Source organism: Hipposideros armiger, unplaced genomic scaffold, assembly GCF_001890085.2.
Source record: "Hipposideros armiger isolate ML-2016 unplaced genomic scaffold, ASM189008v1 scaffold_0, whole genome shotgun sequence".
Lineage (NCBI taxonomy): Eukaryota > Metazoa > Chordata > Mammalia > Chiroptera > Hipposideridae > Hipposideros > Hipposideros armiger.
Window position 1 is genome coordinate 3,925,565 of NW_017731350.1, and position 13,658 is coordinate 3,939,222.

The 13,658-nt window shown below is 46.9% G+C and overlaps 1 protein-coding gene across 2 annotated transcripts in view; it reads right to left on the reverse strand.

The window, feature by feature from the left end:
- The window catches only part of EFR3B (EFR3 homolog B), a 91,674-nt gene that overhangs the window by 67,605 nt on the left and 10,411 nt on the right, over positions 1-13,658 (reverse strand). Inside the window, exon 2 of one of the 2 annotated variants that reach the window (XM_019646703.1) lies at positions 4,079-4,155. In XM_019646703.1, the coding sequence (XP_019502248.1) occupies positions 4,079-4,155 (77 nt within the window). Of the gene's footprint in view, positions 1-3,862; positions 4,038-4,078; positions 4,156-13,658 lie in introns of those variants that run through there. The other variant, XM_019646797.1, reaches the window with a different exon arrangement.

Here is a 13,658-nt window from a genome sequence, read left to right on the forward strand (position 1 = left end):
TTTCTCAGGATAGATTTCCGGAAACTGAATCAAAAGGTATGAATATTTTTAAGACACAAGAGTCTGAACTGCCTCTTCAGGGACACGACATGGCGGAGGGTAGATGGAGAGGTGATCCAGGCAGCAGTCGTGAGCGCTAAGGGCACAGTCTTAGCTCTGACTACCCAGGAAAGGGCTCAGTCTCTATCTCACAGGTGAGGCGGGGTTATTTGAGGGTTTGTTGAAACAGAGGTGTGAGAGGATAAAAAGAGTGTATTAGGAAGACCATCTAAGAGCAAGCTGGCCAGTTGAATTTGAGTTTAGAGAGAACAGGAAAAGAAAGGCCAGCAAGAAAAGGAGCAGGAACCACAAAGCATAGGAAAATGAGGGCGACAGCCAGCGCAGTGGCAAAAGAGAAAAGGGTCAGAAGAGCCACACGTGAGTAAGGACAACCCACAGTTGTGAATGACAGCACATAGAGGAAGGGGGAAGTCCCAAGCTTGGAACTGATAATAAAAATGCCCCCCCCACCCCGCCCCCCCTCAATGGCACTTCACTAGCCACACTGTTCCTGAAAACTGGGTTAGAAACTCGCCCCACCACTGTGGGATGACAGCATCAATAACATCACGTCACCAGAGTGATGTGCGAGGTTTGAGATCAGCCATGAAAAAGAAGGTGAACTGGAGCCGGAGTCTGCAAACTGCCCAGTAAAATCGATGCACTGAAAAGCTGATTGAAAATCTGGAGGGAAGACAACGGAGCTTCCAACACGAGCACTCCATTTTCCAGGGGTCCACTCATCATAGGCCCAGGATACACGCTCACCATGATGTTTGTAAACAAAGGAACCCTAAGGGAAACTTAGCCAACTGGCTGAAATGTATTTAAATAAATAATTTAAGTGCAAACCTCACTGGCATAATTTCAAAGATGGTGACATCATGGAAAATTTCGTAGGGTGGAGTGTTTAATGAGAAAGGTCTATATACAAAATTCTATCTGCAGTATGACCCAAACTATGAAAATCATTACTAGGACAGGGATATGGAGATGAGAAAACAGCTTGACCCATTTGAGCACCAAACAACAGTGGGTTTTCTCTTTTGTTTTCATTTCCTCGGATGCTGCATGGATAGTTGCAATTTCCCCCCTAATTATGCTTGTCTGGAAGCCTGATTATCAGNCACTTCCTGGGTAGGTGATCAGAGCCTCAACAGGAGATAAAAGAAGGCCTCCTCTCTGATTAGGCCAAGAGCCAGGAGGGCTTGGTCAGGGGCCCCTGGTCTCTGGGTGCCACAGTAGCTCAGGAGGTGACAGAACCCACAGGCACCCCTAGAAAGCTTCCAACCAGAAGGTGAATTCAAAGTAACTAGGCCAGGGGGTAAAAAACAAAGAATAGAAGATACTGAAAAGAAATTGAAAACAATTCATTGTTACCAAAGATTAAGTGAGACTTTTTATATATTTCTTTAATCTGGTGTCTAATGGTATTTATTCTTATTGTTGGTACATACAAATGTGCAGCTTTAACTCACAGCCATGTGCCTATAAAAGAACCTTTTCAATCCTGAGTCCTTTTATTTCTAAGAGAGAGCGCTTTCAACCGTCTCTTTCTCTCTGGGGATCACGTCTGGCTGATCCAAACACGGGAGGGACACTGAAAGTAAATTTATGAAGCATGCTCTTCTGTCACTAGTATTTTTATAGTTATTTTAAGTATGGGAGGGACACTGAAAGTAAATTTATGAAGCATGCTCTTCTGTCACTAGTATTTTTATAGTTATTTTAAGTTAGAGAAGTAACGTGATAAGGCCAACTTGACTAGTATGTAGCTGCTCCGGTTACTGCAAAATCACATCAGTGGGGATTGACAGAGTGTCCAATGACAAGATTGCGGTGGCTTCCTCCAGCTTTAAAGCTCTAAGGACGATTAGAGCTCACCAGAGGCCCTGCCCCAGCCGCAGAGACCTCCTTGTACGGTCCTGCCTTGGCCCTTGCACTTAATATTCCCCATCTGGAATGTTCTTCCCTGCAGCCTCCTGGCTCCCACACTCATTACCCTCCTGTGTCTGCCTAAATGCCACTTCACTGTGGAGAACTTCCCTGATCATTATTCTCCTTTAATTTTCTATCCCTAGTCTATTCCTTTTCAACAACATTTTACCAACTGACACACTTCAGGTGTGTCTACATTCTGTCTCCTCTGCTAGAAGGGTAAGTTCCTTTAGACCTGCAGGTGCTCGCAAGTCAGTTCTCCCAGGAGGACCTCAGAGGAATGTTCCTGTTGGAGAAACATTGACACTAGTTCCTGAGTCCTGCCCAGCCTGCCTCCTGGGGCATCCATCATCTAGGGCTCTCAAGGCTGGGCTCACAGGGCCAGTCTCTATCCAAGACAAGGGGGACAGGGGTTGGGCAGCAGGTAGCCCGGGGTCAGGGTTCCGTCTGTCCTGCCTCTGCCATACACTGGCCTCCTGCCCACTGTGCCCCAATTCTACCAAGCCCTGCTTGCTGGCTCCTGGTTTACCCTGGGGCTGCAGCCACCCCTGACTGCTCAGAGTCACCCTTGCGTCTCTGAGGAGGGGTCAGAGGTGTTCCGCTGTGATTCTGGTTCGTGGCCACAGTGAGAAGTCCTGGCCCAGCTCTTTACCCGCCCAGCGTGTGACGGCAGATCTCACAGCTGCTGGCAGCCTCTACGGACACTGGAGCTCTCACCTGGTCGGCCAGCAGCACCTGTGTCCCCACAACTCTTACTCATTGCAGCCCTGTTTCTCTTTTGCTCTGCTTGCCTGCTCCTGTTTCCTCGACTGATCTGTGTGTGCTAAGCACTAGGTCAAGCACTTTACAACTATTTCATATGATACTCATAACAACCACTAAGGCATGTACTAATGTTTTCGTTTTACAGGTAAAGAAGCAGGATCAGAGAGGTTACGTGCTCTGCCCCAGGCCACACAGCATGCAACTCTCTGTCATCAAGCTCCCCTAATTCTCCCATCACTTTCCCAAAAATATATCCTCAACAATTTCTCAGGGTCATCCTGTGCTCTCTGTTGCCATAGCCACTGTCACTAGGACATTTTCTTGACACTTGAGATCCAGTCCTTGTAAATGCCACTTGGCCAGTCTCCTTGCTTCAATTCATTCTATATGTAGTTTTAAGACCAATCTTTGCTTGATTCAGTTTGCTTTACAGTCAAGCAGTTAGTGTGGCTCACCACTACATTACATGTCAGCCTTTNATATATATATATATATATATATATATATATATATATATATATATATATATATATATATGTCTTGTCCTCCAGGAACTCACAACTTAGCCCAAAGTGTGATAGCTATAAATCAAAATAGCAAGCGATGTAAATATGTGTGTGTGTGTAAGAATGAATGACAAGGCTTCATTGAAAGTGGCTCAGAATTGACAGGTGCTGGATAACCAGTCCCGAGATGTGAGCAGGAAGGAGGCAGCTCTGTAGCCCTCAAGGAACTCCACAGGGAGCTGGCAATGGGACCCTCCACTGCCCATCAAGAAGAGGTCATCGATCCCCAGAGAGCAAGTCAAGTACATCAGCTCCTGACATTCCCGAAGCCACCCAACCTGTAATGCAGCCTGATGGTGGAGTCGTGGTTTGGAAGCCAAGAAGCCAGGCCTCCTGCGTGCACACATCCAGACACCTGGCGGATACCAGAGGGAGCCCGGGAGAAGACATGGGCACCTGAGCCAAACCCCAAGAAGCGAGGTGCTTGCACAAAACAGCAGGAAATAGTACCATCAAGAGAGTTAGCAGCTCAAGGAACTATTACCCAGAGAGAGATTAAGTGAGAAAGATGTCTTGGTTATTCAGCCAACAGCCAAAAGCACGGCAAAACAAACCTCAGAGCCCTCTGCAGATCCTTACTTCAGAGAGATCCAAATGTCCTCAGCCATGAGGCCCCCGGCAGCCTCTCAACACCGACTGGGGCTGTGGCCACCATGCCCATTCATCTGAGTAGGCCCAGGGCAAGGGGCCTCAAAGGCCTGCGTCCCCCTTGCGGCAGCCCTCAGAGTGGGGACAGTAAGAACCACAATGCCAGCAGAGATGTGACCCACCTCAGGATCCTCAGGGAAGATGTTGTCAACCAGCCTTTTGTACCTGGGGCGCAGGGCACCGCAGCAGCCACACACACCTGGAATGGCAAGGAGAAGAACTCATGAGAGAGCTTCCAGTTAGGCTGAGGAGACCCAGGTCAGGACAGTGTGTAAGGAACCAAACCCAGGGTGGAAGCAAAGGAGCACAGGGCCCCGTCCTCCCTTGGGGTGGGTGTCATCCACTCCCTCTCCACCTTCCAAAACATTTGCCTTTCTTCCTTTGTGCCTATGGCTTGGGGATCAGGCACAGTGGCATATGCGAGGGTGATGCCAGCAGACCAGCACTTATTCATGGTGCCAGACCGCGGAGGAGCATTCTGAGGGGTGAGGCTTTGGGGTGGGGGCTCACACACAGGTCAGCTGCTGCCCCCACACATTCCACTGGTGTGCACGCGCACACATGACTATAAAACTGCCCCCTGCAGCCCAAGAATCTTCCCCAGTGTCCTGGGAGATGGACACGGATGGAGGAGGGGTTGCTCTTCCATGCTGCCCTCTCATTTTCTCCCCACTTCTTTTATTCTCTGCTCCTCAATTTTCTGTACCATCCTCTCTCCTGGGGCCATTTCCATTACAGAATGTTATGTGAAACTATGATAAATTAACATTACCATTAATTATTAACATTTGAAAATGCATCTTTAAGGCAGCATGACCGAACGTGGTGTTTGAAANCTCGGTTAAAAAGTGAATTGGTATAGATCATACCACAAATCTTTATTTTTACTCCTTGCTCAACACCCAAAATCAAATGCTAGCAAATATATGGGTCTTTAAACGCAGTTATCTTATATTTGCGCCCCAAGAGGAGTAGAATGAACATGGCTTGAGAAATCTAACTTAATGAGGCACAGAACATTGCAGAGTTCCTTCAAGTCTGCGTTAAACTCAGCTTGCAGATGAAAGTGGTCTATGTCTGTCATCTTCAGACTATTACTAATGTGTCAGCATTTTCAGAGCTCATCACAGCCTGTGTGATAAAATCTAGGTTTCAGCCTCTCAGCATGGGGAGTGAAAACAAAGATAAGAGTAGAACATGGATGCCAGCTTCTGACAAAAATAAATAACAATAACAGCTCCCCAGAACCGTCTCAGACGTAGGGGCTCACGCAGCACGTCATCCCTGACCAATATCCCCTACCCCCATGCACAGTCCTGGAGAACCAGTGCGGGGAGAACCACAGGTGGAATACAGGCCCCTTTCCTCCCGCTGGTTCAGAAATCCCGTTCTCAGTAGCTGCTCATTGCACAGGGGAGCACATAAGAATGGACTGGTGGCTTTGTTTGGAAACAACCTAAATGTCCATCAATGGGGGGTTGGCTAAATAAAGCAGGGACCCTCCATGCAATGGATACAACGTAGGAGCTGAAGCAAATAAAGCAGAGCCATGAGTACTGCCCTGAGAGCTCTCTAAACAGATTGTCAATCAAAAAGGAAGCTGCAGAACACGTGTGGCATGATACCATTTGCGTGAAACACTCACAGGCCAAACAAACTTGGCATGTGTGTAAATGTGTGTATACAATAGGCTGTAAATGCACAAAGAAAGAGCCATAGAGATAGACACACAATATAGGGTTATCAGTGGTCAGGCCAGTGTGGGGACTGGAGCTGCGGGCCTAAGGATGAGGGGATAAATAGTCACTATAGTAGCCACTAGTCACCTCTGGTTATTTAAATTAAATAAAATGTTAAATTCAGTTCTCTGGGCACACTAGCCACATTTTATGTATTCAGCAGCCACACGTGGATAATGGCCACCATATTGGACATGCAGATATAGAACATTTAAATTGTAGAAACTTCTCTAGGACAGCTCTGACTTAGAGCTTTCGTTTTTATTTGATTTTTCCTCCTCCAACAAAAATGTTTTATGTATTTACTCACGTTATTTAAAAGAAATATAATTTTGAATATTTCTCCCATTTTCCCTTCAGGATAAAATACCTCATAAAATCTGATGGGAATAATTTCCTGTTAAAAGATTTGGAATCCAAGAGTGGAACACACACACACACACACACACACACACACACACACACACATACAGAGTTTTCTGTACTTGCTCAGCTTTGGTCATGCTGGAGCTGACTAAAGACCCGGAAATCATTTCATTTATTCATGCACACATGCATACATGCAATACAAATGCATTGAGTACATTAGGCATAGAGGAAGATGAAAAGAAATGGAATGCACCAGTCCCTGTCCCCTTGGGCATGTGCTCAAGCAGCCATAACAAAAGGAAAGGCAAGTGTCACTTGAGTCAGAGAGCCAAGTGCTGGGACTTCAGAGGGTGGAGGTGTCATTTCTATAGATGCTTCCCAACAGAAAGGAGGCACGGGGGGGGGGGCGGTTGGCTCAGGTGGTTAGAGTGCAGTGCTTATAACACCAAGGTTGCCGGTTTGATTCCCACATGGGCAAGTGAGCTGCACCCTCTACAACTAAGATCGAAAACAATGACTTGACTTTGGAGTTGATGGGTCCTGGAAAAAACACACTGTTCCCCAATATAGTTAAAAAAAAAATGAAACGAGGCACAGATAACATGTTGACAAAGAAGAGCAGTGAGGGCCTCCCAGGCAGTGGGAAAAGCATCAGCAGAAGCTTAGAGGAGCTGAGTGCAAAGGAGCATTTAGAGAGAAGTCAGTGGGCCCGTCTTTCTGGGCAGTGTTAGGGGAGCTGGGGCAATAGGAAGGGGCCACGTGATGAAATGCCCCCAATGCCTGGCCAAGAGGGGACACGTGTCATTATACTAAATAGCAGCCATGATCACCTTGTGCTGTGCCTTAGAATGTGTAAGGAATCTGCTTCCAGTAGACAGAGGGAGAGTGGTCTGACCCTCCCGGGAGGCCACTAAGAATGGGACTATCCTGGAAGAGGAGCAAGACCAGGCTCTGGACTAGATATGTCCACTTGGTGGTGTGACAAATGCGGGGGAGTCACACTGGGTGAGTGTGGGACATGGGAGGATGGGGCATATTCAGCCTCTAGCCCCAGTGAAGTGGTAGGTATGTGACAAGCGACGTGAGAAAGAAAGCAGAGGCTTGTGATTGGTGTCTCACTTGCCCCAGAGCTGAGTGATGACATCTGGGATCAGGGAAGAGGACCAGAGATGAGGTACCCTAAATGCAGGCTAAACTCCGTCCCTCTCCCTTCCTTCATAATGAGGGTCACCAAAGAGAGTTGAGAGCTGAAGAGCTGGTGGCAGGGCTTTCTAGGGGAGACATCTAGAGACAAGGGAATGACAGAACCTCATAGCATCTGCACAGCAAGTGGCGAAAGGAGGCCCACAATCACGGAGGGAGGTGAGGATCCAGAAGGCTCCGTGTCACAGCAGTTTGGCGGGGGGAGGTGAGTGTCAAAGAGTGACAACAGTCAGGAGAGGAAAAATAGTGGGATGAGAGAAAAAGGGGAAGGCACAGGTCTCGGACGCAGGCCTCCACTGGTGACCTTGTGGACAAGTTTTCAGTAAAGAGGTGACAATGGAATCTCAAATAGTGTGGATTAAGTTGGGAATGGCTATGAAGGGGGGAGAAAAGGCGGAATCTCGGCTTCTGGTTTAGAAGCAGAATCACATGTTACATGAATCATTTACTTTACAAGAAGAATAATGCTCGTTTCTGCACCAATCATGGTGGACCCATATCTTTGGGAGGCGCAGGCCCCTGGGCCAGGGGTGGGCCTCTGAGGTGGCCCTGATACTTTCTGCGAAGTGTGGCCTTAGGACCCTAGATGCATTTTGTAGCTTTGATGACAGAAGTACTGTTAGCAGAACACTGTTGGTATTTTATTTCATAATTTAGCTGGTACTCATTTTATAAACATTGTTTATCAGTATCAGTAGTGTGTTGGTTATATTTATGGAAGGAAGTACTTTGTGGGCCTTTTAAGCCCAGGAGATCCCAATAAATGAGAAGGAAGAGGGGAAGAGGCTAATGCTTATGCATGTGTCTCCCTGTAGGTGGTTCTGAGCTCAGGGTGGAAATTCATTCATCTGAAATTCATCCATCAGGATACCTACTACTCGGCACATCAAGGCATATGAGTTATATTTTAAGTATACATGAACTATAGGGGTACAAAGCCTTCCAATAAATAACCGCTGCTCTCAAAGCTTGCAGCACAGAAAGTAGACTGTATCACATGAAAACAATACAGTGTTGAAAATTTCACTGGCAATTTGGTTTAAGTTTGGAGCTAAGAACTAGAAATCAGGATTTGGGATTTATAACACATTTATGCTTTCCCTGTTCCCATAATAGGTCCACTCTCCTACAGTGGTCATAGGCAGCCTATAAAAAGCACGGTTACTCACCTCCAGCTTTCCAAATGAACACACAGTGTCAAATATAGAAAGCAGAAGAGGCGTCATTGTTCTGAAGCCAAACTGATTGAGAGCAAGTGTGCGAGCTTTAAATATACAGACGAGTGAACAGATTTCAACCGCAGACTCTTAAAGGCTAAGACTCCAAGATCAATCATTCAAAAGTCCAAGTCTATCATCAGGGAGTCTGTCACAGCACAAGCGGTGGTGCCAGGACACAAAACAGGCACCATGCCCAGAGCTGCTAAAACAGAAAGACAAGACCGGGGTGGTCTTGGTGCCAGAGGAAAACGTCAGAAGCAACAATTTGAAATGCAGAACAGAATCAGGAGCAAGCACCAGAGTTCAGCAAAAAAAAAAACAAACCCACAAAAAACCCCCCCCAAAAAACAGAACAAGTACTACTCGGTTGAGGTTCAAAAAATGCCAAGTAAGCAGGCGGCCAGGCACCGCCAAGACCCGTTTCTAATGAAGCAGCTTTAATGCGCATGGGCGCACTGGATACACCTGCACGGGAAGAAAGTCCCTCAGGCCGACTCTGCCCACTGCAAGAAACAAAAAGCAGACCGACGGAGCCAGAAAACAGCTAGGCGGAGTGGGGTCTCTGAAAGCAGAAACCCAGCTGGAAGGGAGAGCTCCCTCCCATGCTTTCTAAACGAGGAGAGGAAGATGCGTTCTCCATGCAGATCCTGGGCCCTATGACTGCTGTGTTGTCATTTAAAAAGATCTGTTGATAGTAAAATATACATTCTGACCTCTCTGGTTAATAACAACACCAGGAACATTCAACTCTCCGGTGAAGAGGTTTGAATGCATCATTTTATGTAATCCTCCCAACAACACTGAGGAGGGGTCTAGTGTCCCATTTACAGGTGAGGAAAATGAGGCTTAGCTCAGTTAAGTAACTCATCCAAAAGTCGCACAGCTGTTACATGGGAGAGCTGGGATTCAAACCCGGGATGTCTGACTCCAGGGTCTTCACATGGAACCCTCTGGGCTGCAAAGGAAACACTGAGATTTATTCACTTCAATGTGCCGTTAGGGAAAACAAAATCTATTTTTAGCCAGAGAGCTATATAGGTCTTTGTGCAGAGATGTCACTAGCAGGCACATTATTAAGAAACAGGTAAATAATAAGGCCATTAAAGGCTATGTATTCTTAGGAGAACGACATCACTGTGGCCTGCGAGGTCACAAAAGCCCCGAGAGGAAATGGAAAAATCAATGCTGCACACACGCCCAGCCCTGCTCAACCATCAGTCCTGCTGGTGTCGGTGCTGAGATGTTGCTGCAGGCCTGGTACAGCCGGGCTTTGTTCCGTCACTTAAAGTCCCATTAGAGTCAGCAATGCCTCAAAGGCCTTAACACCAGATGGCCCTCTTTACGAGCCCTCTGCCCACTGCCCTGCCGGCATCATCAGCCTCCCAGCTGCCAAGTCTGGGCTGGATTTCCTGCGTCAGCTTCCTCTGCTCTCTGCTCAGCACACATGTTGTCTAGCGGCACATGCCCCTGACCGCTCTCAATGAGCGCTGTCACTGGGGTGCCGGGGACCGTCTTGGGCAAGAGCCCTGGTGCTGGCTGGCACAAGTCCTTGGCTATCTTTTAGCACTTTGCTTGCCAGTGATGCAAAACAGACCTGCGATTGTTTACAAGCATGGTTTCTTCTTTTCCTGGGTTTCCTATTGTCTCATTGCAACACAATGAACATGCAGTAGAGGCACAGATCTTAAGAGTTCAGTGCCTTGAGTTCTGACAACTGTTTATACACTGGGTAACCACCACCTAAATAAGACATGGGATAGTTCTGATCCACTCAAAAAGCTCCCCTTTCTGGCCAACCCCCTCACCCAGCCACTGTGTAATTCTGATTGCTATCATCATAGGTTTGTTTTTGCGTGTCTTCTTGCACCAGCAATTCTAAAACATAATTAGAAGATTCTAGATAACTATCCACAGGTCTTTGATGATGAAAGCCACTTTTAATTATACTTATTTATGTTCTGCCATTAAAATACATGCTCACGGTACAAAATGTGAAAAACACAAAATATTTTTTGAAAGAAAATTTAAAAATCATCCGTGGTCCTATCACCCAGAAATAACCACTGTTTCCGTTCTAGTAGGTTTCTTTTGGGCTAGTACACATGCATTGATTATAGGGTGGCTCCCTGATGTGGCATTAGCTTCTTTGTGAGTAAATAAAGCTTGTTGCTGCTCACCTCAGAACAGGCCATTCAGTTACCTGAGAGGCAGCTCAATCCAAAATCAACCTGCCATTTAAGGCACCGATCCTTGTGGTTTGGTTGGGGCTGACACCTGACTTCACTGTTTACTTTCTTCTGTGGAATAGGTCTTGCACGCCTCTGCCCACTGGCCATCACATGAACCTCTCTCTCATGGTGCCTCATTTCCACTGCTGAGGACAATGGGTAGCTCCTTGAAACGTACCCCAAGGTGAATACTCATTTGCTATTAACTCAGGCCATCCATAATATAGCCTCCCAATGTAATCATCATTCCTCCAGCCACTTTCATGAAATGCAGTAACAGACATGCTCTCAATCTTGATATGAAGTTTCTTTCTTTACAAAAATGGCACTTTGATGACATCCTTAATTTGAGCTGGAGTTTTCCAGAGATCCAAAGAATACGATGACGTCAGTTTCTGGGTCTCCTCTTATATACACCCCTAAGTAATAAGGTGACTCATGCTAGGTCATCAGCCTAGCCTGATTTATGCCATTGATGAAAGGTATGATCAATTCTGATAATGGTGTTGTGTGTGTGTGTGTGTGTGTGCACGTGCATGCGTGCAAAATTTTTTTTTAAATTGTAAAATACACATAACACAAAATTTATCACTTAGCCATTTTAAGTGTACAATTCAGTGGCATTTATATTCACATTGTTGTGCAAGAATATCCACTGTTTATCTGCAAAATGCATTTCATCTTGCAAAACTGATGCTCTTAATCCCCACTAAACAAGCATTCCCACTCACTCTCCTTCTCCCCAACCCCTGGGAACTTCTATTCTACTTTCTGTCTCTATGAATTTGACTACTTTAGTTACCTCATATAATTGGAATCATAGAGTATTTGTCTTTTTGTGTCTGCTTTATATCACATAGCATAATGTCCTCAGGGTCCATTGTGTGTGTGTGTGTATGTATATATATACACCACATTTTGCTTATCCATTTATCTGTCCATGGACACTTGGGTTGCATCTACCTTGGGCTATTTTGAATAATACTATGACTGTGGGTACACCCATTGCTTTTTGAGGCCCTGCTTTCACTTCTTTTGGTATATACCCAGAAGCAGAATTACTGGATCATCTGATAATTCTATTTTTAATTTTTTGAGGAACTGCCATATTGTTTTCCACCATGGCTGTACCCTTTTACATTCCTACCAGGGTTCCAATTTCTCCACGTCCTTGCCAACATTTGTTATTTCCTGTTTTTTTTAAATTGTCATCCTAATGGATATGAAGTAATATATCACTGTGATTTTGATTTGCATTTCCTTAATAATTAGTCCTGAGCTTATTGGCCACTTGCACATCTTATTTGAAGAAATGTCCAGTCAAGTCCTTTGCCCATTTTTTAAATCAAAATTTTTGTTGTTGAGTTGTAGGCACTCTAGATATTCTGGATAGTAATTCCTTATCAGATACATAATTTACAAATATTTTCTCCCATTCTGTGGGTTGCCTTATCTCTCTGTTGATAGTGTCCTTTATTACAGAAAAGTTTTAAATTCTGATGTAGTACAATCAATAAGGTTGTTTTTAATGAGCCTCCGGGTGGAAAAGAACAGCGTTGGACTCCAACAGGCCTTTTCTTTGCGATGCCATTTAATGAGCTGGCTGACCTTGAACAAGGTCTTTAATGTCTTTGGACTTTATTACCACTATCTGAAAGTAGGAGAGGGGATAGGAATACCTCCCACACAGGATTTTTGTGAAATTTGAACTTGCTTAAAGCAAGACTTGTACAGCCCACCCAGCACTGGGAAAGCACATAGCTCAGCTCGATCCCCGCCTACCTACCCCGGCACACTTGTCANCTTCCTCCGGAGCAGGGACCTCCCTGGCGGGTTCCAGCGCACCCCTCACCCGTGGTGGGGGAAGTGCGCGCTCTCCGTGGAAGAGGGGAGAGGAGGGCAGGGAAGGGCCTGGGAAAGTCCACCTCCCCCAAATAATTGCCCCCTCATTTTACCAATTAACACCGGATTTTCTGCCTATATACACTCTGCACTTGAAATGCAAATGGGCCCTGGAAAGACCCAGCCTATGGGCCATTCAGAAAAGAATGCTGTACTTCAGTGGGAATTACTTTAATCACACAAAGAGCTTCACACAGGGTGGAAAAAGGGGCTCTGGGAGTTGTGATTGGGAGGGGATCGGGGAGGCAGGGTGGGGAGGGGACATGCAGCGCCAGGAGGAGGAAAGAGCAGAGTTTGGGGCTCTACGGGTGACTCAGGTATGAGGGAGCCGTTGTGTCCTTGAGTCACGGGCACCCCAAGAGGGCAGGATATCAGACAGCTGGTTTGTGACACCCCTCCTCCTTCCACAGGGCTATCTGGGTGCCCCCCAGCCTCCCTCGGGCCATTCATGGCGTGGGTGGCGGAGCTAGTCCACGGCTGCAAACCTTCCAGGTTTCGCCTCCCTGGGCTGGCCTGGCGTCTGCTCCTCGCCTCCCTGCCCCTGCCTGGGAGAAGGTATTAGGGCTCCGGCTGTCTGGCACCAGGTTCTCTCTCAGGATGGGACGGCTTTGCAGGCTGAGTTCCCCCTGCTGGACCTCAAGGCCCAGGATTTGAACCTGCCCTCCTCTCGTGAAGGCCGCCCTGTGCTGCCCTGCCCGCTGCGCAGAAGCTGTCAGGACACTTCTTCGCCAGATGTCCAGCGGGATGCCCCACGCTCTCCCAGCAGCCTCCTTCCTCACCGTCCCTTAGACAGGAAGGACAGCCCCTTGCGTTTTAAGGGAGTGAGGAAGATAGGACTAAAAAAAAAACCCGTGCTGGTCCTTTCCTCAAACCTTTCTGAAGGGCCCAAGAGCCGGGGCCTGCGCTGGACAGAGGCCAGGCCTGGGGTTGCTGGAAGCCCAGACTTGTTGAGAAAGCACAAGCCCATTTGGGGTACTCAGGGCAGAAACCTCCATGCAGGGGCACGTGGGGGCTGTGGGACTCTTAGTTGGGGGTGCCAGG